The sequence below is a fragment of the Rhinopithecus roxellana genome, chromosome 9 (genome assembly GCF_007565055.1).
Source record: "Rhinopithecus roxellana isolate Shanxi Qingling chromosome 9, ASM756505v1, whole genome shotgun sequence".
NCBI lineage: Eukaryota > Metazoa > Chordata > Mammalia > Primates > Cercopithecidae > Rhinopithecus > Rhinopithecus roxellana.
In genome coordinates this window covers 19,750,959-19,775,464 of record NC_044557.1, presented here as the reverse complement: position 1 = coordinate 19,775,464, position 24,506 = coordinate 19,750,959, and the positions used below count along the sequence as shown (strand labels likewise).

The 24,506-nt window shown below is 36.9% G+C and overlaps 1 protein-coding gene and 1 pseudogene across 3 annotated transcripts in view; one reads left to right on the top strand and one right to left on the bottom strand.

Moving 5' to 3' along the window:
* LOC104679664 (disintegrin and metalloproteinase domain-containing protein 32) overlaps positions 1-24,506 on the top strand; it is a 175,420-nt gene that overhangs the window by 129,518 nt on the left and 21,396 nt on the right. For both annotated transcript variants that reach the window (XM_030937474.1, XM_030937475.1), the window contains 3 exons: positions 1,243-1,329; positions 16,386-16,488; positions 19,457-19,613. In XM_030937474.1, the coding sequence (XP_030793334.1) occupies positions 1,243-1,329; positions 16,386-16,488; positions 19,457-19,613 (347 nt within the window). The remainder of the gene's footprint in view (positions 1-1,242; positions 1,330-16,385; positions 16,489-19,456; positions 19,614-24,506) is intronic.
* On the bottom strand, positions 5,195-5,599 carry LOC104673764 (annotated as a pseudogene). Its single transcript, XR_749549.2, has one exon. The product of XR_749549.2 is annotated as a 40S ribosomal protein S12 pseudogene (transcript).

Sequence of the window (24,506 nt, the reverse complement as noted above, 5' to 3'; positions counted from 1 at the left end):
GCCATAAAAATTCTAGAAGATAACATTGGAAAAACCCTCTAGATATTGTCTTAGGTAAAGAGTTCATGAACAAGAACCCAAAAGCAAATGCAATAAAAACAAAGATAAATAGATAGGACTTAATTAAACAAAAAACTTCTGCATAGCAAAAATAATAATAATAATAATAATAATAATAATAATAATAATAATCAGCAGAGTAAACAGACAACCCACAGTGGCTAAGAAATGTGGTATATAAATACCATGGAATCCTACTCAGCCTTAAAAAGGAACAAAATAATGACATTTACAGCAACCTGGATGGAGTTGGAGTCCATTATCCTAAGTGAAGTAACTCAGGAATGGAAAACAAAACATCATATGTTCTCACTCATAAGTGGGAGCTAATCTCTGAAGATGCAAAGGCATGAGAATGATACAATACTTTGGGGACTTGGGGGGAAGTGTGGGAGGGAGTAAGGAATGAAAGGCTATACATTGGTTACAGTGTGCACTGCTAGGATGATGGCTGCACCAAAATCTCAGAAATCACTACTAAAAATCTTATTCATGTAACCAAACACCACCTGTTCCCCAAAATGTATTGAAATAAAATTTAAAAAAGAAGAAGTAGTTAAGGTTAAATGGAACTGCAGCCTTGTTCCAATCTGACTTGCATCCTTATAAAAAATAGATTTGGATACACAAAGAGACAGCAGGGGCTTGTGCATGTAGAGGAAAGGCCATGTGAGGACATAAGGAGAAGGCAAGTCTAGAAGAGAGGCCTCAGGAGAAACCAACCCTGCAGACACCTGGATCTTGGACTTCCAGCCTCTAGAACTGTCAGAAAATAAATCACTGTTGTTGAAGCCACTTAAAGCTATGGTACTTTGTGAGGTCAGCCTAAGCAGACAATATAATATCCTTATTTAGATGTTTGCTAAAACTCTCTTATTATTTTAAACACTGGACTTTTTGTTATTGTTTTAATTATTCTGCTTTAGAACTACATGAAGAAACGTAATAATAATATCAATTTAAAATGAAAGTAAATCACAAATGTCTTTTCTTGCAAAATAAACAAACAAACAAACAAAAAAACAAACAAAAAACACCCTTCTGGAATGCAGCAAAAGCAGTACTTAGAGGAAAATGTATCATTGAATGGCTATGCTTTTATATTACATAATTACTTGCTGTAATGTTATGATGACTGTACCCCTCTGACATGGAAACTTTTTTTTATGTGTTGTTCTTTAGATTTGTATAAATCGTGAATGTGTAGAATCAAGGAAAATTAAGGCTTTAGCACTTGTTTGTTCTGAACATCTTTGTTCTGGACATGGAGTAAGTAACCGTATGTTTCCCTGAATCACATTTCTTGGACACTTTTTTGCATCATTCATTAATTTACCGACATTTTTTGGGTCACTACCATGTGCCAGACTCTGTTGCATCTAGCTTCAGTTGAGAGCTGAATTAAGTCATTAAATTCAGCAGCCATAATTAGTTACAGAAGACATTTTGAGTAGAATTAAATTGCTAATGACCTAAATATATATTGTTATAATTGGGTAATTTTCAGAGAGTGTTAAATTTTCTGATAAATACATTAACCTGGTTCTCAAAGGAAAGATAATTATGTTGTAATTCCTGTGTCTGTGAATATACAGGGATCATAAAAAACTATTGTTGTATTTATCTACTTTTAAAAATAGACTTTATTTTTTAAAGGAGCTTCAGGTTCACAGAAACTTTGGAAAGTAGAAAGTACAGAGATTTTCCATATATACACTCATCTTACAGAGGCACAATCTTTTCCAATTTTAATATCACACACCATAGTGGTCTGTTTGTTATAACTGATGACCTACAAGGACATATCATTATCACCCAGAGTCCAGTTTACATTAGGATTCACTGTTAGTGCCTCACATTCTATGGGTTTTGACAAATGTGTAATGTTATAGATCCATCATTATAATATACAGAGAGTATTTTCATTACTCTAAAAATTCTCTGTGCTCCATTAGTTCATCCTTCTCTCTCCACTAACGCTTGGCAACCACTGATCTTATTACTGTTTTCCTAGATTTTTCTTTTCCAGAATGTCATTTTATTGGAATCATATAGTATGTAGCCTTTTCAGATTGGTTTCTTTCACTTAGTAATATGCGTTTAACGTTTCTCCATGTTTTTCTGTGGCTTGATAGTTCATTTCTTTTTAGTGCTAAATAATATTCCATTGTCTGAATGTACCATAGTTATTTATCCACTCGTCTACTGAAGAACATCTTGGTTGCTTCCAAGTTTGGTAATTACAAATAAAGCTGCTATAAACATCCTTCTGCAGGTTTTTGTGTGGACATAAATTTTCACCTATTTTGAGTAAATACCAAGGATTGTGGTTGCTATATCATATCGTAAGAGTATGCTTAGTTTTGTTAGAAACTGACAAAACATCTTCGAAAGTGGTTGTACCAGTTTGCATTCCCACCAGCAGTGAATGAGAGTCCCTGTTGCTCCACATCCAAGCCAACATTTTTTGTTGTCAGTGTTTTGGATTTTGGCCATTCGAACAGGTGTGTAGTGGTATTTCATTGCTGTTTTAATTTGCATTTTACTGATGACATATGTGAGGCATAGTTCATATACTTATTTTCCATCTATATGTCTTTTTTGGTGAGGGGCCTTTTAAAGTTTTTTGCCCATTTTAAAAGTTATTTGTTTTCTTGTTGAGTTTTAAGTTTTCTCTTCATATTTTGAATAACAGTCACATATCTGATGTGTCTTTTGCAAATATTTTCTTCCAGTCTGTGGCTTATCTTTTTATTCTCTTGACAGTGCTTTTCACAGAGAAGGTTTTAATTTTATGAAGCCCAACTTCTTAATTATTTCTTTCATAGATTGTGCCTTTGGTATTGTATCTAAAAAGTCTATGCAATACCCAAAATCATCCAGTTTTTTTTTTTTTTTTTCTGAGTTATCTTCTAGGAGTTTTTTAGCTTTGCATTTTACATTTAGGCCTATGACCCATTCTGGATTAACTTTTTGAAGGGTGATAGGTTTGTGTCTAGATTCTTTTTTTTTTCCTGCATTTTGATGTCCAGCTAGCACCAATTGTTGAAGTCTTTCTTTTCTCTACTGTATTGCTTTTGCTCCTTTGTCGGAGATCAATTGACTAGATTTATGTTTGTCAGTTTCTGGGCTCCTTATTTTGTTTCATTGATCCATTTGATTATTCTTTCTCCTATATCATATTGCCTTGATTCCTACAGACTTACAGTAGTTGAAGTTGGGTAGTGTTAGTCTTCTGACTTTGTTCTTCTTCTTTTAATGGTAACTTGACTATTCTTGATCTTTTGTGCCTCCATAGAAACTTTAGAATCAGTTTGTTGATTTCCACAAAACACCTTGCTGGGATTTTGACAGGGACTGTGTTCCATCTATAGATCAAGTTAGTAAGAACTGATATCTTGACACCATTGAGTCTTTCTATCCATGCACATGTAATGTGTTTTCATTTATTTAGTCCCTTTTTATTTCCTTCATCAGTGTTTTGTAGTTTTTCTCATATTGATCTTATATATATTTTGTTAGATTTATACCAAGTACTTCATTTTTGGGGGGAGGGGAGGCTAATGTAAATAGTATTATGTCTTTAATTTCAAGTTTTGTTTGTTCATTGCTGGTGTATAGGAAAATTATTGGCTTTTGTGCATTAACCTTGTATATTGCAACCATGCTACAATCACTTGTTAGTTCCAAGAGTTCTTCAAGTCTTTTTAGATTTTCTAAATTGCTGTTTATGTCATATATAAACAAAGACAGTTTTATTTCTTCCTTCCCAATCAGTATACCTTTTTTTCTTATTTTATTGTATTAGTTAGAACTTCCTGTATGATATTGAAATAGGAGTGGTGAGAGAAGACGTCCTTGCATTGCTCCTTATTTTAGTGGGAAAGTGTCTAATATCTCATCATTAAGTATGATGTCAGCTGTAGGTTTTTTTGTTTGATATTTTGTTAGATGAAAAACTTTCCCTCTATTCCTAGTTTGCTGTTAGTTTACTTTTAAATCACAAATAAGTGTTGGCTGTTTTTTTTTGTTGTTGTTGAGATGGAACCTCGCTGTGTTGCCCATGCTGGAGTGCAGTGGCGCAATCTCGGCTTCCTGCAAGCTCCACCTTCCGGGTTCACGCCATTCTTCTGCCTCAGCCTCCTGAGTAGCTGGGACTACAGGTGCCCGCCACCATACCCGGCTAATTTTTTTGTATTTTTAGTAGAGATGGGGTTTCACCATGTTAGCCAGGATGGTCTCTATCTCCTGACCTCGTGATCTGCCCGTCTCGGCCTCCCAAAGTTCTGGGATTTCAGGCGTGAGACACTGCGCCCGGCCCGAGTGTTGGCTTTTTAATATTAAATGCTTTTTATGTATCTATTGATATGATAATGCAATTTTTCTTCCTTAGTTTATTGATGCGAGATGAAGTACATCAGCTAATTTTCTAATGTTGAACCAGTTTCGTGCCTGGTGAACCCATCTCAGCAAACAATTATCTGTAACATCAATTAAGAATAAGAAAAATAAAAATGTTTGGTTTACTTTCACTTAATTCCTTCTCTAATACTATTCTTTTTATATAAATAACATTTGATGACCTTTGTGATTTTCATTTTCTCTGAAGAATCTCTTCTGACATTTATTTCAAAGGCAGGTCTACTGGTGATATATACTCTCAATTTTTGCTTGTCTGAGAGTCTTCATTTCCACTTTTGCAAGATAATTTCAAAGGATTAAATATTTCACTCCTCACTCTTTTCACTTGCATGGATTGCTGAAGAGAAGTCCAGTATAATTTTTATCTTTGTGCCTCTATAGATATGGTATTTTCTCTCTGTGGCTTCTTTCCAAATTTGTTCTTTATCTTTGACTTTCTGTAGTTTGAAAGTTATTATGTCTAGGTATAAATTTTTGGCATTTGTCCTGATTTTTTTGTGGCAGGGGTTGCTTGATCTGTGATTTGTTGTAAGACATTAATTTTGGAAAATTATCAGCTGTTATTGCTTCAAGTATTTCTTCTATTCCATTCTTTTTTGTCCTCTTGGTATCCTCATTACATGTATGTTATACATTTTTTTAGTTGTCCCACAGTTCTTGGATATTCTGTTCTGTTTTTTCAACCTTTTTTTTTGGGGTGTGTGAGCCAGATATTTATTCATTTCTTGCATTTGAAGTACTCTTCGATAACATCCTTGGCCTGAGACTCCTTTCCATAGTCCTTAACTACTACACAACTGCAACCAACCACTTTATGGGGTTTCCCCTCTCTGTCAATTTTACAGAGGCCTACCCATTCTCCTAGTTTCTTGTTGTCATCAACCTTAATTAGGTTGATTTGGTGTTCAGCACAAAGGGCCTCCACCAACTTGACATACATAGGCTCATCACAGTTGGATGCAAGCACACAAAGATGGGCTTGGTGCTTGTCTAAGGCTTTGTTAGCTTCGGGAATTCCACGTGCTAGGCCATCGTGGATGAGGGCGGTCTTCAGCACCTCTTGTAAAGCAGTGTTAAGGTCCTTTACACCTCCAGCAGCAATGCCTTCCTCGGCCATGGCGGTGGGTTACGGGTGAAGCAGCATCTTGAACGCACGCGAGCCTCCACCTCCACGCGACTCCGTGGCGGCAGGGAAAGAGCAACCTTTTTTTTTTTTTTTTGACTCTTTAGTTTTAGATGTTTCTATTGAGATATCCTCAAGCTCAGAGGTATTTTCTCATCTCAGCCATGATTAGTCTATTAACGGGCCCATCAAAAGCATTCTTCATTTCTGTTGCAGTATTTTTGATCTCTAGTACTTCTTTTTGATTCTTAGAATTTTTATCTCTTTGCCTACACTGCCAATCTGTTCTTACATGCAGTCTACTTTATCCATTAGAGCTTTCAGCATATGAAATATAATTGTTTTATTTATTTATTTTAATTTTATTTTTATTGGCAATAGTTGTACCTGTTGTGGGGGTATAAATGATAATTAATACATTCATATAATTCGTAAAATTATCTTAATTATCAGTATAATTATCTTATATCTTAATTATCAGTATAATTAAGATATCCATCATTTTACACATTTGTCTTTATTCTAAAACATTTGAATTTATTCTTCTAGCTATTTCTGAAATATACAATAGGTTATTTTAAACTCTGGTCATCCTACTGATGACCAAGTGTCAAACACTTGGTCTTACTTCTTCTTTCAAACTGGATATTTGTACCTATTAATCAACATCTCTTTACCCTCTCCTCCCGTTACACATTCTGGCCTCTGGTAACCCACCTACTCTGTATCTTCGTGAATCCACTTTTTTACCTTCCACATATGAGTAAGAACATGTGATATTTATCTTTCTGTGCTTAGCCTATTTCATTTACCATAATGACTTCCAGTTCCATCCATGTTGCTATGAGTGATGGGATTGCATTATTTTTATAGCCTATGTTTTACATTGTGTATGTATCCCACCATTTTCTTTATTTATTCATCTATTCATGGACACTTCCATTGGTTCTATATTTTGGCTATTGTGAATAGAGCTACAATAAACATGGGAATGCAGATAGCATTTTGAACTGTTGATTTCCATTCTTTTGGTTATTCACTCAGTAGTAGAATTGCTGAGTTATATACTAGTTCTGTTTTTAGTTTTTTTTTTTTTTTTTTTTTTTGAGGAATCTCCACACAATTTTTTTAAAGTAGCTGTACTAATTTACATTCCCACCTATAGTGTGTGAGGCTTTCCTTTTCTCCACAGCCTCGCCAGCATTGGCTGTTCCCTGTCTTTTTGATAAAGGCCATTTTAACTGGATATAGATTGTATCTCTTAATTTTGATTTGCATCTCTCTCATAATTAGTGATGTTGAACATTTTTTCATGCACCTGTTGGCCATTTGTATGTTTTATTTTGAGAAATGTCTATTCAGATCTTTTGCCCATTTTTTAAATCATATAATTTGTGGAGTTTTTTCCTATTGAGTTATTTGAGCTCTTTATATATTCTGATTGTCAGTCCCTTGTCATATGGATAGTTTGGAAATATTTTCTTGTATTCTGTGGGTTGTCTCTTCACTTTGTTGATTGCTTCTTTTGCTGTGTAGAAGCTTTTTAGCTTGGTGTAATCCCATTTGTTTATTTTTGCTTATGTTTCCTATGCATTTGAGGTTATATCCAAAAAATAATTACATAATCAATGTCTTAGAACTATTTTCCTACATTTTCTCCTGGTAATTTTATAGTTTTGGTTCTTTATTTTTTATTACACTTTAAGTTCTGGGGTACATGTGCATAACATGCAGGTTTGTTACATATGTATACATGTGCCATGTTGGTGTGCTGCACTCATTAACTCGTCATTTACATTAGGTATATCTCCTAATGCATACCCCCTCCCCACAATAGGACCCGGTGTGTAATGCTCCCCTTCCTGTTTCCAAGTGATCTCATTGTTCAATTCCCACCTATGAGTGAGAACATGTGGTATTTGGTTTTCTGTTCATGTGATAGTTTGCTGAGAATGATGGTTTCCAGCTGCATCCATGTCCCTACAAAGAACATGAACTCTCCTTTTTTATGGCTGCATAGTATTCCGTGGTGTATATGTGCCACATTTTCTTAATCCAGTCTGTCACTGATGGACATTTGGGTTGATTCCAAGTCTTTGCTATTGTGAATAGTGCTGCAAAAAACATACATACGCCTGTGTCTTTATAGTAGCATGACTTATAATCCTTTGGGTATATCCCCATTAGTGGGATGGCTGGGTCAAATGGTATTTCTAGCTCTAGATCCTTGAGGAATCACCACACCGTTTTCCACAATGGTTGAACTAGTTTACAGTCCCACCAACAGTGTAAAAGTGTTCCTATTTCTCCACATCCTCTCCAGCACCTGTTGTTTCCTGATTTTTTAATGATTACCATTCTAACTGGTGTGAGATGGTATCTCATTGTGGTTTTGATTTGCATTTCTCTGATGGCGAGTGATGATGAGCATTTTTTCATGTGTCTGTTGGCTGTATGAATGTCTTCTTTTGAGAAGTGTCTGTTCATATCCTTTGCCCACTTTTTGATGGGGTTGTTTGTTTTTTTCTTGTAAATTTGATTGAGTTCTTTATAGGTTCTGGATATTAGCCCTTTGTCAGATGAGTAGATTGCAAAAATGTTCTCCCATTCTGTAGGTTGCCTGTTCACTCTGATGGTAGCTTCTTTTGCTGTGCAGAAGCTCTTTCATTTAATTAGATTCCATTTGTCAATTTTGGCTTTTGTTGCCATTGCTTTGGGTGTTTTAGACATGAAGTCCTTGCCCATGCCTATGTCCTGAATGGTATTCCCTAGGTATTCTTCCAGGGTTTTTATGGTTTTAGGTCTAACATTTAAGTCTCTAATACATCTTGAATTAATTTTCGTATAAGGAGTAAGGAAAGGGTCGAGTTTCAGCTTTCTACTTATGGCTAGCCAATTTTCCCAACACCATTTATTAAATAGGGAATCCTTTCCCCATTTCTTGTTTTTGTCAGGTTTGTCAAAGATCAGATGGCTGTCAATGTGTGGTATTATTTCTGAGGGCTCTGTTCTGTTCTATTGGTCTATACCTCTGTTTTGGTACCAGTACCATGCTGTTTTGATTACTGTAGCCTTGTAGTATAGTTTGAAGTCAGGTAGCGTGATGCCTTCAGCTTTGTTCTTTTGGCTTAGGATTGTCTTGGCAATGTGGGGTCTTTTTTGGTTCCATACGAACTTTAAAGCAGTTTTTTCCAATTCTGTGAAGAAAGTCATTGGTAGCTTAATGGGGATGGCATTGAATCTATAAATTACCTTGGGCAGTATGGCCATTTTCACGATATTGATTCTTCCTATCCATGAGCATGGTATATTCTTCCATTTGTTTGTGTCCTCTTTTATTTCACTGAGTAGTGGTTTGTAGTTCTCCTTGAAGAGGTCCTTTACATCCCTTGTAAGCTGGATTCCTAGGTATTTTATTCTCTTTGAAGCTATTGTGAATGAGAGTTCATTCATGATTTGGCTCTCTGTTTGTCTGTTACTGGTGTATAAGAATGCTTGTGATTTTTGCACCTTGATTTTGGATCCTGAGACTTTGCTGAAGTTGCTTATCAGCTTAAGGAGATTTTGGGCTGAGAGGGGTTTTCTAAATGTACAATCATGTCATCTGCAAACAGGGACAATTTGACTTCTTCTTTTCCTAACTGAATACCCTTGATTTCTTTCTCTTGCCTGATTGCCCTAGCCAGAACTTCCAACACTATGTTGAATCAATTTGACTTCTTCTTTTCCTAACTGAATACCCTTGATTTCTTTCTCTTGCCTGATTGCCCTAGCCAGAACTTCCAACACTATGTTGAATAGGAGTGGTGAGAGAGGGCATCCCTATCTTGTGCCAGTTTTCAAAGGGAATGCTTCCATTTTTTGCCCATTCAGTATGATATTGGCTGTGGGTTTGCCATAAATAGCTCTTATTATTTTGAGATACGTTCCATCAATACTGAATTTACTGAGAGTTTTTAGCATGAAGGGCTGTTGAATTTTGTCAAAAGCCTTTTCTGCATCTATTGAGATAACCATGTGGTTTTTGTCTTTAGATCTGTTTATATGCTGGATTACGTTTATTGATTTCCGTATATTGAAGCAGCCTTGCATTCCAGGGATGAAGCCCGCTTGATCATTGTGGATAAGCTTTTTGATGTGCTGCTGGATTCGGTTTGCCAGTGTTTTATTGAGGATTTTTGCATCGGTGTTCATCAGGGATATTGGTCTAAAATTCTCTTTTTTTGTTGTATCTCTGTCAGGCTTTGGTATCAGGATGATGTTGGCCTCGTAAAATGAGTTAGGGAGGATTCCCTCTTTTTCTATTGATTGGAATAGTTTCAGAAGGAATGGTACCAGCTCCTCCTTGTACCTCTGGTAGAATTTGGCTGTGAATCCATCTGGTCCTGGACATTTTTTGGTTGGTAGGCTATGAATTATTGCCTGAATTTCAGAGCCTGCTATTGGTCTATTCAGGGATTCAACTTCTTCCTGGTTTAGTCTTGGAAGAGTGTAAATGTCCAGGAAATTATCCATTTCTTCTAGGTTTTCTACTTTATTTGCATAGAGATGTTTATAGTATTCTTTGATGGTAGTTTGTAGTTCTCTGGGGTCGGTGGTGATATCCCCTTTATCATTTTTTATTGCATCTATTTGATTCTTCTCTCTTCTTTATTAGTCTTGCTAGCAGTCTATCAATTTTAAACCAGCTCCTGGATTCATTGATTTTTTGGAGGGTATTTTGTATCTCTATCTCCTTCAGTTCTGCTCTGATCTTCGTTATTTCTTGCTTTCTGCTAGCTCTTGCTTCTCTAGTTCTTTTAATTGTGATGTTAGGGTGTCAATTTTAGATCTTTCCTGCTTTCTCTTGTGGGCATTTAGTGCTATAAATTTCCCTCTACACACTGCTTTAAATGTGTCCCAGAGATTCTGGTATGTTGTATCTTTGTTCTCATTGGTTTCAAAGAACATCTTTATTTCTGCCTTCATTTCCTTATGTACCCAGTAGTCATTGAGGAGCAATGTTGACAGTTTCCATGTAGTTGAGCGGTTTTGATTGAGTTTCTTAGTCCTGAGTTCTAGTTTGATTGCACTGTGGTCTGAGAGACAGTTTGTTATAATTTCTGTTCCTACATTTGCTGAGGAGTGCTTTACTTCCAGCTATGTGGTCAATTTTGGAATAAGTGTGATGTGGTGCTGAGAAGAATGTATATTCTGTTGATTTGGGGTGGAGAGTTCTGTAGATGTCTATTAGGTCCCTTGGTGCAGAGTTGAGTTCAATTCCTGGATATCCTTGTTAACTTTCTGTCTCGTTGATATGTCCAATGTTGACAGTGGGGTGTTAAGGTCTCCCATTATTATTGTATGGGAGTCTAAGTCTCTTTGTAAGTCTGTAAGGACTTGCTTTATGAATCTGGGTGCTCCTGTATTGGGTGCATATATATTTAGGATAGTTATCTCTTCCTGATGAATTGATCCCTTTACCATTATGTAATGGCCTTCTTTGTCTCTTTTGATCTTTGATGGTTTAAAGTCTGTTTTATCAGAGACTGGGATTGCAGCCCCCAGTTTTTTTGTTTTCCATTTGCTTCGTAGATTTTCCTCCATCCCTTTATTTTGAGCCTATGTGTGTCTCTGCACGTGAGATGGGTCTCCTGAATACAGCAAACTGATGGGTCTTGATTCTTTATCCATTTTGCCAGTCTGTGTCTTTTAATTGGACCATTTAGTCCATTTACATTTAAGGTTAATATTGTTATGTGTGAACTTGATCCTGTCATTATGATATTAGCTGGTTATTTTGCTCGTTAGTTGATGCAGTTTCTTCCTAGCATCGATAGACTTTACATTTTGACATGTTTTTGCAATGGCTGGTACCTGTTGTTCCTTTCCATGTTTAGTGCTTCCTTCAGGATCTCTTGTAGGGCAGGCTTGGTGGTGACAAAATCTCTAAGCATTTGCTTATCTGTAAAGGATTTTATTTCTCCTTCACTTATGAAACTTAGTTTGGCTGGATATGAAATTCTGGGTTGAAAATTCTTCTCTTTAAGAATGTTGAATGTTGGCCCTCATTCTCTTCTGGCTTGGAGAGTTTCTCCCGAGAGGTCTGCTGTTAGTCTGATGGGCTTCCCTTTGTGTGTAACCCGACCTTTCTCTCTGGCTGCCCTTAATATTTTTTCCTTCATTTCAACTTTGGTGAATCTGACAATTGTGTGTCTTGGAGTTGCTCTTCTCGAGGAGTATCTTTGTGGCGTTCTCTGTATTTCCTGAATTTGAATGTTGGCCTGCCTTACTAAGTTGGGGAAGTTCTCCTGGGATGATATCCTGCAATGTTTTCCATCTTGGTTCCATTTTCCCCGTCACTTTCAGGCACACCAATCAGACGTAGATTTGGTCTTTTCCCATAATCCCATACTTCTTGGAGGCTTTGTTCATTTCTTTTTCCTCTTTTTTCTGTAGCCTTCTCTTCTCGCTTCATTTCATTCGTTTGATCTTCAGTCATTGATACTCTTTCTTCCAGTTGATTGAGTTGGTTACTGAAGCTTGTGCATTTGTCCTGTAGTTCTCGTGTTATGGTTTTCATCTCTATCAGTTCTTTTAAGGTCTTCTCTTCATTGATTATTCTAGTTATCCATTCATGCATTCTTTTTTCAAGGTTTTTAGTTTCTTCATGCTGGTTACATAGTTCCTCCTTTATTTCTGAGAAGTTTGATCGACTGAAGCCTTCTTCTCTCAATTCATCAACGTCATTCTCCATCCAGCTTTGTTCTATTGCTGGCAAGGAGCTGCATTCCTTTGGAGGGGGAGATGCGCTCTGATTTTTTGAATTTCCAGCTTTTCTGCACTGCTTTTCCCCCATCTTTGTGGTTTTATCTGCCTTTGGTCTTTGATGATGGTGACATACTGATGGGGTTTTGGTGTGGGTGTCCTTTCTGTTTGTTAGTTTTCCTTCTAACAGTCAGGACCCTCAGCTGTAGGACTGTTGGAGTTTGCTTGAGGTCCACTCCAGACCCTGTTTGCCTGGGTGTCAGCAGCAGAGGCTGCAGAAGATCAAATATTGCTGCACAGCGAGTGTTGCTATCTGATTCTTCCTCTGGAAGCTTTGTCTCAGGGGTGTACCCCACCATGTGAAGTGTGAGGTGTCGGTCTGCACCTAGTGGGGGATGTCTCCGAGTTAGGCTACTCAGGGGTCAGGGACCCACTTGAGCAGGCAGTCTGTCCGTTCTCAGATCTCAACCTCCATGCTGGGAGATCCACTGCTCTCTTCAAAGCTATCAGACAGGGGCATTTACCTCTGCCGAAGTTTCTGCTGCTTTTTGTTTAACTATGCCCTGTACCCAGAGGAGGAGTCTACAGAGGCAGGCCGGCCTTCTTGAGCTGCAGTGGGCTCCACCCGATTTGAGCTTCCAGGTGCCTTTGTTACCCACTTAAGCCTCAGCAATGGCTGGCGCCCCTCCCCCAGCCACGCGGCCACCTTGCAGTTAGATCTCAGACTGCTGTGCTAGCAATGAGGGAGGCTCCTTGGGCATGGGACCATCCAGGCCAGGTGTGGGATATAATCTCCTGGTGTGTCCTTTGCTAAGACCCTTGGTAAAGCACAGTATTAGGGTGGGAGTTACCCGGTTTTCCAGGTGTTGTGTGTCTCAGTTTCCCTTGGCTAGGAAAAGGGATTCCCTTCCCCCTTGAGCTTCCCAGGTGAGGCGATGCCACGCCCTGCTTCAGCTCTGGCTGATCGGGCTGCACCAGCTGACCGGCACCGATTGTCTGGCACTCCCCAGTGAGATGAACCTGGTACCTCAGCTGAAAATGTAGAAATCGGCCCGGCACGGTGGCTCAAGCCTGTGATCCCAGCACTTTGGGAGGCCGAGACGGCTGGATCACGAGGTCAGGAGATTGAGACCATCCTGGCTAACACGGTGAAACCCCATCTCTACTAAAAATATAAAAAACTAGCCGGGCGAGGTGGCAGGCGCCTGTAGTCCCAGCTACTCTGGAGGCTGAGGCAGGAGAATAGCGTAAATCCGGGAGGCGGAGCTTGCAGTGAGCTGAGATCCAGCCACTGCACTCCAGCCTGGGCGACAGAGCAAGACTCCATCTCAAAAAAAAAAAAAAAAAAAAAAAAAAGAAAATGCAGAAATCACCCGTCTTTTGTATCACTCATGCTGGGAGCTGGAGGCTGGAGCTGTTCCTATTCGGCCATCTTGGGCTCACTCCCGCCCCATAGTTTTGGTTCTTAGATTTAAGACTTGAATACATTTTGATTTTATTTTTGTGCACAGTGAAAGATAATGATCAAGTTTTATTCTTCTGCATATAGTTACTGAATTTCTAGTGCCATCTATTGAAGAGACTGTTCTTTCTCTGTTGTGCATTCTTGGTGCCTTTGTTGAAAATGAATTGGTGTAAATGCATGTATTTGTATCTGGGTTCTTTATTCTGTTCCATTGGTCTAGGCATTTCATTTTATGCCAATACCATGGTTATTTGGTTACTATAGCGCTGTAGTATAACTTGAAGTCAGATAATGTTATGCATTTGGCTTTGTTCTTTTTGCTCAGAATTGCTTACCACATGTTAAGTCACGAGACAAGTCTTAACAAATTTAAGAAGACTGACATCACTCCAAGTATATTTTCTGACCACATTAGATTGAAGCTAGAAGTTAATATTAAAAGAAAGTGGAAATACTTAACAAATACATGAAAATTAATAATAACACACAATTGAACAACCATTGGGCTAAACAACAAATCAAAAGGGAAATTAGAAAATATCTCAAGACAAACAAAAAATGAAAAAAAAAAAGGGGATATGGCAAAAACAGTACTAAAGGGAAATTTATAGTGATAAATTCTTACATTAAAAAAGAATAAAGATTTCAAATAAACATTCTAAATTTACACCTCAAGAAACTAGAAAAAATTCAACAAACAAACCCTAAGTTTGCAGTAGGAAGTTATGAAGATTAGAGCACAAACATGATAGAGAATAGAAAAATAATAGATAACAAGGAAATGAAGAGCTGAGTTTTTGAAAAGATAAAAAAAATGGACAAACTCTTAGGTAAAATAGCAAGAAAAAAAGAAAAGACTCAAAATCAGAAATGAAGGAGCAGATATTACAACTGATGTCACAGAAATTTTTAAAGAAGATACTGTGGTTTATATTTATACACCAACACATTGGATAACCTAGAAGAAATTGATAGATTCCTAGAATGATATAACCTGCCAAGACTTAATCAAGAATAGCCTGAACAGAACAACAACAAATAAAGAGATTAAATCAGTAAAAAAAACTTTCTAGCAAAGAAAATCTCAGGACCAGGGGGCTTCACAAATGAATTCTGTTAAACATTTACAGAAGAATTAAACAAGAAAATAAAATTGCAGGCTAATATATCTACAAACATGCATGCAAAAATTTACAGCAAGACATTAACAAACTATATTTGCCGCACATTAAAAGAATCATACACAATGACCAAATGGGATTTATTCCTGGTGTGCAAGGATGGTTCAGAATACACAGATCAATTAATGTGGTATGCTAATTGAATCCTAACTCAATATGTTAGGATTAGCAGAAAGCCTATATGTAAAAACTCCACAGCTACAATTATACTCAATGGTGAAATAATGAAAGCCTTTACTTTAAGATCTATAACAATGCAAGGATACTCACTCTGTGCACTTCTATTCAACATAGTATTGGAATTCCTAGATGAAGCAATGAGGCAAAGAAAAGAAATAAAGGGCATCCAAATGAGAAAGTAGAAGTGAAGTAGCTTCTAGAGTCTTTTTTCTTGCTATTTTACCTAAGAGTTTGTCCATTTTTAAAAATCTTTTCAATCTATTCATATATTAATATGCCATGATTATATACATAGGAAACCATAAAGGTTCCATAAAATTAGTAGAAGAAATAATGAATTCAGTAAAGTTGCAGGACACAAAAACAACTCTCAAAAATCAGTTACATTTTTATACATCAAAAACAGATGGTCAGGAAAGGAGATTAGTTAAACAATCCCATTTACAACAGCATCAAAAAGAATAAAATATTTAGGTTTAAAACAAACCAAGGAGGTGAAAGACTTGTACACTGAAAGCTATAAAACATGAAAAAAATTAAAGCAGACACAAAAGATTGAAAGATATTCCATGGATTGAAGAAATTAATACTGTTAAACTATCCCTAACAGTCAAAATTATCTACAGATTCAATGCAATCCTTATCAGAATCTCCATGTTATTTTTCAAAGAAATAGAAAATAAAAAACTTATATAAAACTAAAAAAATCCAGATAATTAGAAGCAATTTTTAAAAAGAAGAACAAAGCTTTTCAAAATATAGTACAAAGGTACAGTAACCAGAACAGTATGTTACTGTCATAAAATAGAGACATATAAAGCAATGGATGAAAATAGCTCAGAGATAGACTCGTATATGCTGGCTCTAGCATGTCACTGGAGGGGTCATGTTTGCATTAGAATTTAAGTATGCATTTTTGATATTAATTGCATGGTAAGTTTGTAGGTAAACATTTTAAGGTGTCAAATTTTCTTGATGCAAATATTGAGAGCCTCACTTTATAGTTTTTTTTTTTTTTTTTTTTTTTTTTTTGCTTTGTGTGTGTGTGTGTGTGTTTTGGTCTAAGAAACCAAACATTTGATATGTGAGACTGTCGCTCTAAATAAACAAAATTACACTAGATTATGGTACAAAAGTAAGCTTGATGATCACCTTCTAATGAGAAAATATTTTAAAACAATCATTTAATTTTTCAAAATGATCCTAGGTGTGTGATTCCAGAAAAAACTGCATTTGTTCACCAGGCTATAATCCTCCAAGCTGCCAAACACGTTCCAAAGGTTTTTCCATATTTCCTAAGGAAGACATGGGCAAGTATCTGTCTCTTCAAATATCCATTTAATAAAAGTATCAAATTGCTTATCATCACTAAAACAGAGTTCGATTTTGCCACTTACGGGGCAACTGATATTTGTAATGAAAAGGTAATCAGAATTCTCTCAAGGAATGGAAACGAAACATGCCATCTTAATCTTGCTCTCTTTTCTTTATAATTAACTAATTAATCAAATAATTTTTTATTTCAATAGGTTTTTGGGGAACAGGTGAATTTTGGTAACATGGATAAGTTCTTTATTGGTGATTTCTGAGATTTTCGTGCAGCCATCACCCGAGCAGTGTATACTGTATGCAATGTGTAGTCTTTTATACCTCACCTACTCCCATCCTTCGCCTCAATACCTCAAAGTCCATTGTATCATTCTTATGCCTTGTGTCCTCATAGCTTAGTTCCCACTTACGAGTGAGAACATATGATATTTGGTTTTACATTCTCTAAGTGAAGAGTTACTTCACTTAGAATAATGGTCTCAAACTCCATCCAGGTTGCTGTGAATGCTATTATTTTGTTCTTCTAATGGCTGAGTAGTATTCCATTTTTCCATACATATATCACACTTTCTTTTTTTATTTTTATTTTATATTATACTTTAAGTTCTAGGCTACATGTGCACAACATACAGGTTTGTTACATATGTATACATGTGCCCTATTGGTGTGCTGAACCCATTAACTCGTCATGCTATCCCTCCCCCTTCCCCCAATCCCACAACAGACTCCGGTGTGTGATGTTCACCACCCTGTGTCCAAGTGTTCTCATTGTTCAATTCCCACCAATGAGTGAGAACATGTGGTGTTTGATTTTTTGTCCTTGTGATAGTGTGCTGAGAATGATGGTTTCCAGCTTCATCCATGTTCCTACAAAGGACATGAACTCGTCATTTTTCATGGCTGTATAGTATTCCAGGATATCACACTTTCTTTATCCACTCATTGATTGATGGGCATTTGGGCTGGTTCCACATTTTTACAATTGGAAATTGTGCTGCTATAAACATTTGTGTGAGTGTCTTTTTACGTAATGACTTTTATATAATGACTTCCTCTGGGTAGATTTCCAATAGTGGGATTGCTGGATCAAATGGTAGATCTACTTTTGGTTCTTCAAGAAATTGGCATACTGTTTTTCATAGTGGTGGTACTAGTTTGCATTCCCACCAACAGCGTCAAAGCACTCCTCTTTAAGAACATCCATGCCCACATCTATTATTTTTTGATTTTTAAATTAGGACCATTCTTGCAGGAGTAAGGTGGTATTTCATTGTGGGTTTGATTTGCATTTCCCTGGTCATTAGAGATGTTGAGCATTATTTCATATGTTTGTTGGCCATTTGCATATCTTCTTTTGAGAGTTGTCTATTCATGTCCTTAGCCCATTTTTTGATGGAATTGCTTTTTTTCTTGCTGATTTGTTTGAGTTCCTTATAGATTGTGGATATTAGTTCTTTGTCAGATGCATAGTTTGTGAAGATTTTCTCCCACTCTGTGGGTTGTCTGTTTACTCTGCTGATTATATCTTTTGCTTTGCAGAAGCTTTTAAATTTAATTAAGTCCCTTCTATTTATCTTTGTTTTTATTGCATTTGCTTTTGGGTTCTTGCTTATGAATGCTTTGCCTAAGCCAATGTCTAGAATAGTTTTCTCATGTCATATTCTAGAATTTTTATGGTTGCAGGTTTAAATTTAAGTCTTTGATCCCTCTTGAGTTGATGTTTGTATAAGATGAGAGATGAGGATTCAGTTTAATTCTTCTACATATGGCTTGCCAGTTATCCCAGTGCTATTTATTGAATAGGGTCTCCTTTCCCCATTTTACGGTTTTTGTTTGCTTTGTTGAAGATCAGTTGGCTGCACATACTTGGCTTTATTTCTGGATTCCCTATTCCATTCCTTTGGTCTCTGTGTCTATTTTTATATCAGTACTATGCTGTTTTGGTGACTATAGCCTTATTGTCCATGGCCATACCAGCCTGAATGTGCCCGATCTTGTCTTGCTCTTTTTTCTGACATTAAAATATCATACTTGAAGCTGAATACCTTTTAAAATTTCTCTTTACTGATATCATTGACTCTGTCTTTTAGAATATTTTCAACCTCTCTTCCTCAGCTTTATGACTGATCCTGTGACCTCAACTCTAAACAAACATTTGCTCTGCGTCTAGTACTGTTAGTGTGTTTCTGTTATAGAAGAAATGAAATAGAAGACAATATTTTGCTCTGAAAGAGTTTATCATTTAAATCAGAAAAATCCATCGGTTTCTGCTTAGGAGATGACAGAAGTGATGCTGGCATATTATTCTGTTTGTGCACCACGGCTTCCATTTCTGTCATGCATTCATTTATTGAGTTAGCAAATGTTTATTGAACTCTTAATATATGCCAGGTCCAGGTGCTGGTCTACACACTGGGGATGTACAGTGATAGCAAAGGACAGAATTAGGATTAGGAATCAATTCTTCTGATTTTTATGCCAGTGTCCTTTTAGTAGCATTGCGATGACCCCATTTATAAACATGATCCCCAAGGCCAAAAGCCAACAATCTACCAAAGAAAAATAGGATATACACAAATACACTGAATTCCTTTGATAATGCGCCTTGTAAGAGTGCATTTTTGGATAACCATGCAATTACACAATCCCATGTTGTAGATCACTGAATTTTTTTGTCCCTACTTAGAGGGTTAAAATGAGATTTTGCTGTAGCTGCCGTGAGACTTGAATACTTTTGACCTTTCCAAAACTTGGTTACCATGCTTTTAGAATGAAAGGTTGTAGAGATAGCCCCAAGGATTATGATTACAATTCTATGATGATTTTTTTCCACATTCCTTGAATAACAATACAAATTCAGAACATTTTAATGAATTGTTACAACTTGAAAATAAAAGTAGATAGTTTAATTTTTTATTTATTTATTTATTTTTGTATTTCTGTTTTTAGATTCAATCATGGAAAGAGCATCTGGGAGGACTGAAAACACCTGGCTTCTAGGTTTCTCCATTGTTCTTCCTATTCTCATTGTAACAACCATAGTAGTTTTGGCAAGGAAGCAGTTGAAAAAGTGGTTCATCAAGGAAGAGGAATTCCCAAGTAGCGAGTAAATTGCATTTGTGTTCTGAAGTTAAACATTAGTACCATTTGAATCTAGTTATATGTAAGACAATATCATGAGCAGCAACAATACATATCACTGGGATTTTGAGTATTAAATCAATATATCATTTAATTTTATGAGGTAGTTGTGAATACTCCTGTTTTGAAGACACAAAGATTTGGAAGTGTAGTTTACATAGTTTGCCAAAGTCATTGAACTGTCAGTTGAGAGAGGAAGAATTCAAATATATAATATCTGTTCTTTTCTTATTGAAGGGGGATGATCTGTATCATCTACAACAGAAGTATTTATTAAAAATGCAGATTTCTAAGCCTTACTACAGACTAAATATTTTAATTCACATTGCTGGCTCATATAAGAAATAATTTTAAAAATATTCTTTGGGTTAAATTTTCAGAAGGGAAATTTATAATTTAGATTATTACATTTTTAATTTTCTTTTTTTTTTTTTTATTATACTTCAAGTTCTAGGGTACATGTGCATAATCTGCAGGTTTGTTACATATGTATACTTGTGCCATGTTGGTGTGCTGCACCCATCAACTCGCCAGCACCCATCAATTCATCATTTATATCATGTATAACTCCCCAATGCAATCCCTCCCCCCTCCCCCCTCCCCATAATAGGCCCCAGTGTGTGATGTTCCCCTTCCCGAGTCCAAGTGATCTCATTGTTCAGTTCCCACCTATGAGTGAGAACATGCGGTGTTTGGTTTTCTCTTCCTGTGATAGTTTGCTAAGAATGATGGTTTCCAGCTGCATCCATGTCCCTACAAAGGACGCAAACTCATCCTTTTTTATGGCTGCATAGTATTCCATGGTGTATATGTGCCACATTTTCTTAATCCAGTCTGTCACAGATGGACATTTGGGTTGATTCCAAGTCTTTGCTATTGTGAATAGTGCCGCAATAAACATACGTGTGCATGTGTCTTTGTAGTAGAATAATTTATAATCCTTTGGGTATATACCCAGTAGTGGGATAGCTGGGTCATATGGTACATCTAGTTCTAGATCCTTGAGGAATTGCCATACTGTTTTCCATAATGGTTGAACTAGTTTACAATCCCACCAACAGTGTAAAAGTGTTCCTATTTCTCCACATCCTCTCCAACACCTGTTGTTTCCTGATTTTTTGATGATTGCCGTTCTAACTGGTGTAAGATGTTATCTCATTGTAGTTTTGATTTGCATTTCTCTGATGGCGAGTGATGATGAGCATTTTTTCATGTGTCTGTTGGCTGTATGAATGTCTTCTTTTGAGAAATGTCTGTTCATATCCTTTGCCCACTTTTTGATGGGGTTGTTTGTTTTTTCTTGTATATTTGTTTGAGTTCTTTGTAGATTCTGGATATTAGCCCTTTGTCAGATGAGTAGATTACAAAAATGTTCTCCCATTCTGTAGGTTGCCTGTTCACTCTGATGGTAGTTTCTTTTGCTGTGCAGAAGCTCTTTAGTTTAATGAGATCCCATTTGTCAATTTTGGCTTTTGCTGCCAGTTGCTTTTGGTATTTTAGACATGAAGTCCTTGCCCATGCCTATGTCCTGAATGGTACTACCTAGGTTTTCTTCTAGGGTTTTTATGGTATTAGGTCTAACATTTAAGTCTCTAATCCATCTTGAATTAATCTTCGTATAAGGAGTAAGGAAAGGATCCAGTTTTAGCTTTCTACTTATGGCTAGCCAATTTTCCCAGCACCATTTATTAAATAGGGAATCCTTTCCCCATTTCTTGTTTCTCTCAGGTTTGTCAAAGATCAGATGGCTGTAGATGTGTGGTATTATTTCTGAGGACTCTGTTCTGTTCCATTGGTCTATATCTCTGTTTTGGTACCAGTACCATGCTGTTTTGGTTACTGTAGCCTTGTAGTATAGTTTGAAGTCAGGTAGCCTGACGCCTCCAGCTTTGTCCTTTTGACTTAGGATTGTCTTGGCAATGCGGGCTCTTTTTTGGTTCCATATGAACTTTAAAGCAGTTTTTTCCAATTCTGTGAAGAAACTCATTGGTAGGTTGATGGGGATGGCATTGAATCTATAAATAACCTTGGGCAATATGGCCATTTTCACGATATTGATTCTTCCTATCCATGAGCATGGTATGTTCTTCCATTTGTTTGTGTCCTCTTTGATTTCACTGAGCAGTGGTTTGTAGTTCTCCTTGAAGAGGTCCTTTACATCCTTTGTAAGTTGGATTCCTAGGTATTTTATTCTCTTTGAAGCAATTGTGAATGGAAGTTCATTCATGATTTGGCTCTCTGCTTGTCTGTTCCTGGTGTATAAGAATGCTTGTGATTTTTGCACATTAATTTTGTATCCTGAGACTTTGCTGAAGTTTCTTATCAGCTTAAGGAGATTTTGGGCTGAGACGATGGGGTTTTCTAAATATATAATCATGTCATCTGCAAACAGGGACAATTTGACTTCTTCTTTTCCTAACTGAATACCCTTGATTTCTTTCTCTTGCCTGATTGCCCTAGCCAGAACTTCCAACACTATGTTGAATAGGAGTGGTGAGAGAGGGCATCCCTATCTTGTGCCAGTTTTCAAAGGGAATTTTTCCAGTTTTTGCCCATTCAGTATGATATTAGCTGTGGGTTTGTCATAAATAGCTCTTATTATTTTGAGATACGTTCCATCAATACCGAATTTATTGAGCGTTTTTAGCATGAAGGGCTGTTGAATTTTGTCAAAAGCCTTTTCTGCATCTATTGAGATAATCATGTGGTTCTTGTCTTTGGTTCTGTTTATATGCTGGATTACGTTTATTGATTTGCGAATGTTGAACCAGCCTTGCATCCCAGGGATGAAGCCCACTTGATCATGGTGGATAAGCTTTTGGATGTGCTGCTGAATCCAGTTTGCCAGTATTTTATTGAGGATTTTTGCATCGATGTTCATCAGGGATATTCGTCTAAAATTCTCTTTTTTTGTTGTCTCTGCCAGGCTTTGGTATCAGGATGATGTTGGCCTCATAAAATGAGTTAGGGAGGATTCCCTCTTTTTCTATTGATTGGAATAGTTTCAGAAGGAATGGTACCAGCTCCTCCTTGTACCTCTGGTAGAATTTGGCTGTGAATCCATCTGGTCCTGGACTTTTTTGGTGGGTAGGCTATTGATTATTGCCTCAACTTCAGAGCCTGCTATTGGTCTATTCAGGGATTCAACTTCTTCCTGGTTCAGGCTTGGGAGAGTGTAAGTGTCCAGGAAATTATCCATTTCTTCTAGATTTTCTAGTTGATTTGCGTAGAGGTGTTTATAGTATTCTCTGATGGTAGTTTGTATTTCTGTGGGGTCGGTGGTGATATCCCCTTTATCATTTTTTATTGCGTCTATTTGATTCCTCTCTTTTTTTCTTCTTTATTAGTCTTGCTAGTGGTCTGTCAATTTTGTTGATCTTTTCAAAAAACCAGCTCCTGGATTCATTGCTTTTTTGGAGGGTTTTTTGTGTCTCTATCTCCTTCAGTTCTGCTCTGATCTTCGTTATTTCTTGCCTTCTGCTAGCTTTTGAATGTGTTTGCTCTTGCCTCTCTAGTTCTTATAATTGTGATGTTAGAGTGTCAATTTTAGATCTTTCCTGCTTTCTCTTGTGGGCATTTAGTGCTATAAATTTCCCTCTACACACTGCTTTAAATGTGTCCCAGAGATTCTGGTATGTTGTATCTTTGTTCTCATTGATTTCAAAGAACATCTTTATTTCTGCTTTCATTTCCTTATGTACCCAGTAGTCATTCAGGAGCAGGTTGTTCAGTTTCCATGTAGTTGAGCGGTTTTGATTGAGTTTCTTAGTCCTGAGTTCTAGTTTGATTGCACTGTGGTCTGAGAGACAGTTTGTTATAATTTCTGTTCTTGTACATTTGCTGAGGAGTGCTTTACTTCCAATTATGTGGTCAATTTTGGAATAAGTGCGATGTGGTGCTGAGAAGAATGTATATTCTGTTGATGTGGGGTGGAGAGTTCTATAGATGTCTATTAGGTCCGCTTGGTGCAGAGATGAGTTCAATTCCTGGATATCCTTGTTAACTTTCTGTCTCGTTGATCTGTCTAATGTTGACAGTGGAGTGTGGAAGTCTCCCATTATTGTTGTATGGGAGTCTAAGTCTCTTTGTAAGTCTGTAAGGACTTGCTTTATGAATCTGGGTGCTCCTGTATTGGGTGCATATATATTTAGGAGAGTTAGCTCTTCCTGTTGAATTGATCTCTTTACCATTATGTAATGGCCTTCTTTGTCTCTTTTGATCTTTGATGGTTTAAAGTCTGTTTTATCAGAGACTAGGATTGCAATGCCTGCTTTTTTTTGTTCTACATTTGCTTGGTAGATCTTCCTCCATCCCTTTATTTTGAGCCTATGTATGTCTTTGCATGTGAGATGGGTCTCCTGAATACAGCAGACTGATGGGTCTTGACTCTTTATCCAGTTTGCCAGTCTGTGTCTTTTAATTGGAGCATTTAGTCCATTTACATTTAAGGTTAATATTATTATGTGTGAACTTGATCCTGCCATTATGATATTAACTGGTTATTTTGCTCGTTAGTTGATGCAGTTTCTTCCTAGCCTCGATGGTCTTTACATTTTGGCATGTTTTTGCAATGTCTGGTACCGGTTGTTCTTTTCCATGTTTAGGGCTTCCTTCAGGGTCTCTTGTAAGGCAGGCCTGGTGGTGACAAAATCTCTAAGCATTTGCTTGTCTGTAAAGGATTTTATTTCTCCTTCACTGATGAAACTTAGTTTGGCTGGATATGAAATTCTGGGTTGAAAATTCTTTTCTTTAAGAACGTTGAATATTGGCCCCCACTCTCTTCTGGCTTGTAGAGTTTCTGCCGAGAGATCTGCTGTTAGTCTGATGGGCTTCCCTTTGTGGGTAACCTGACCTTTCT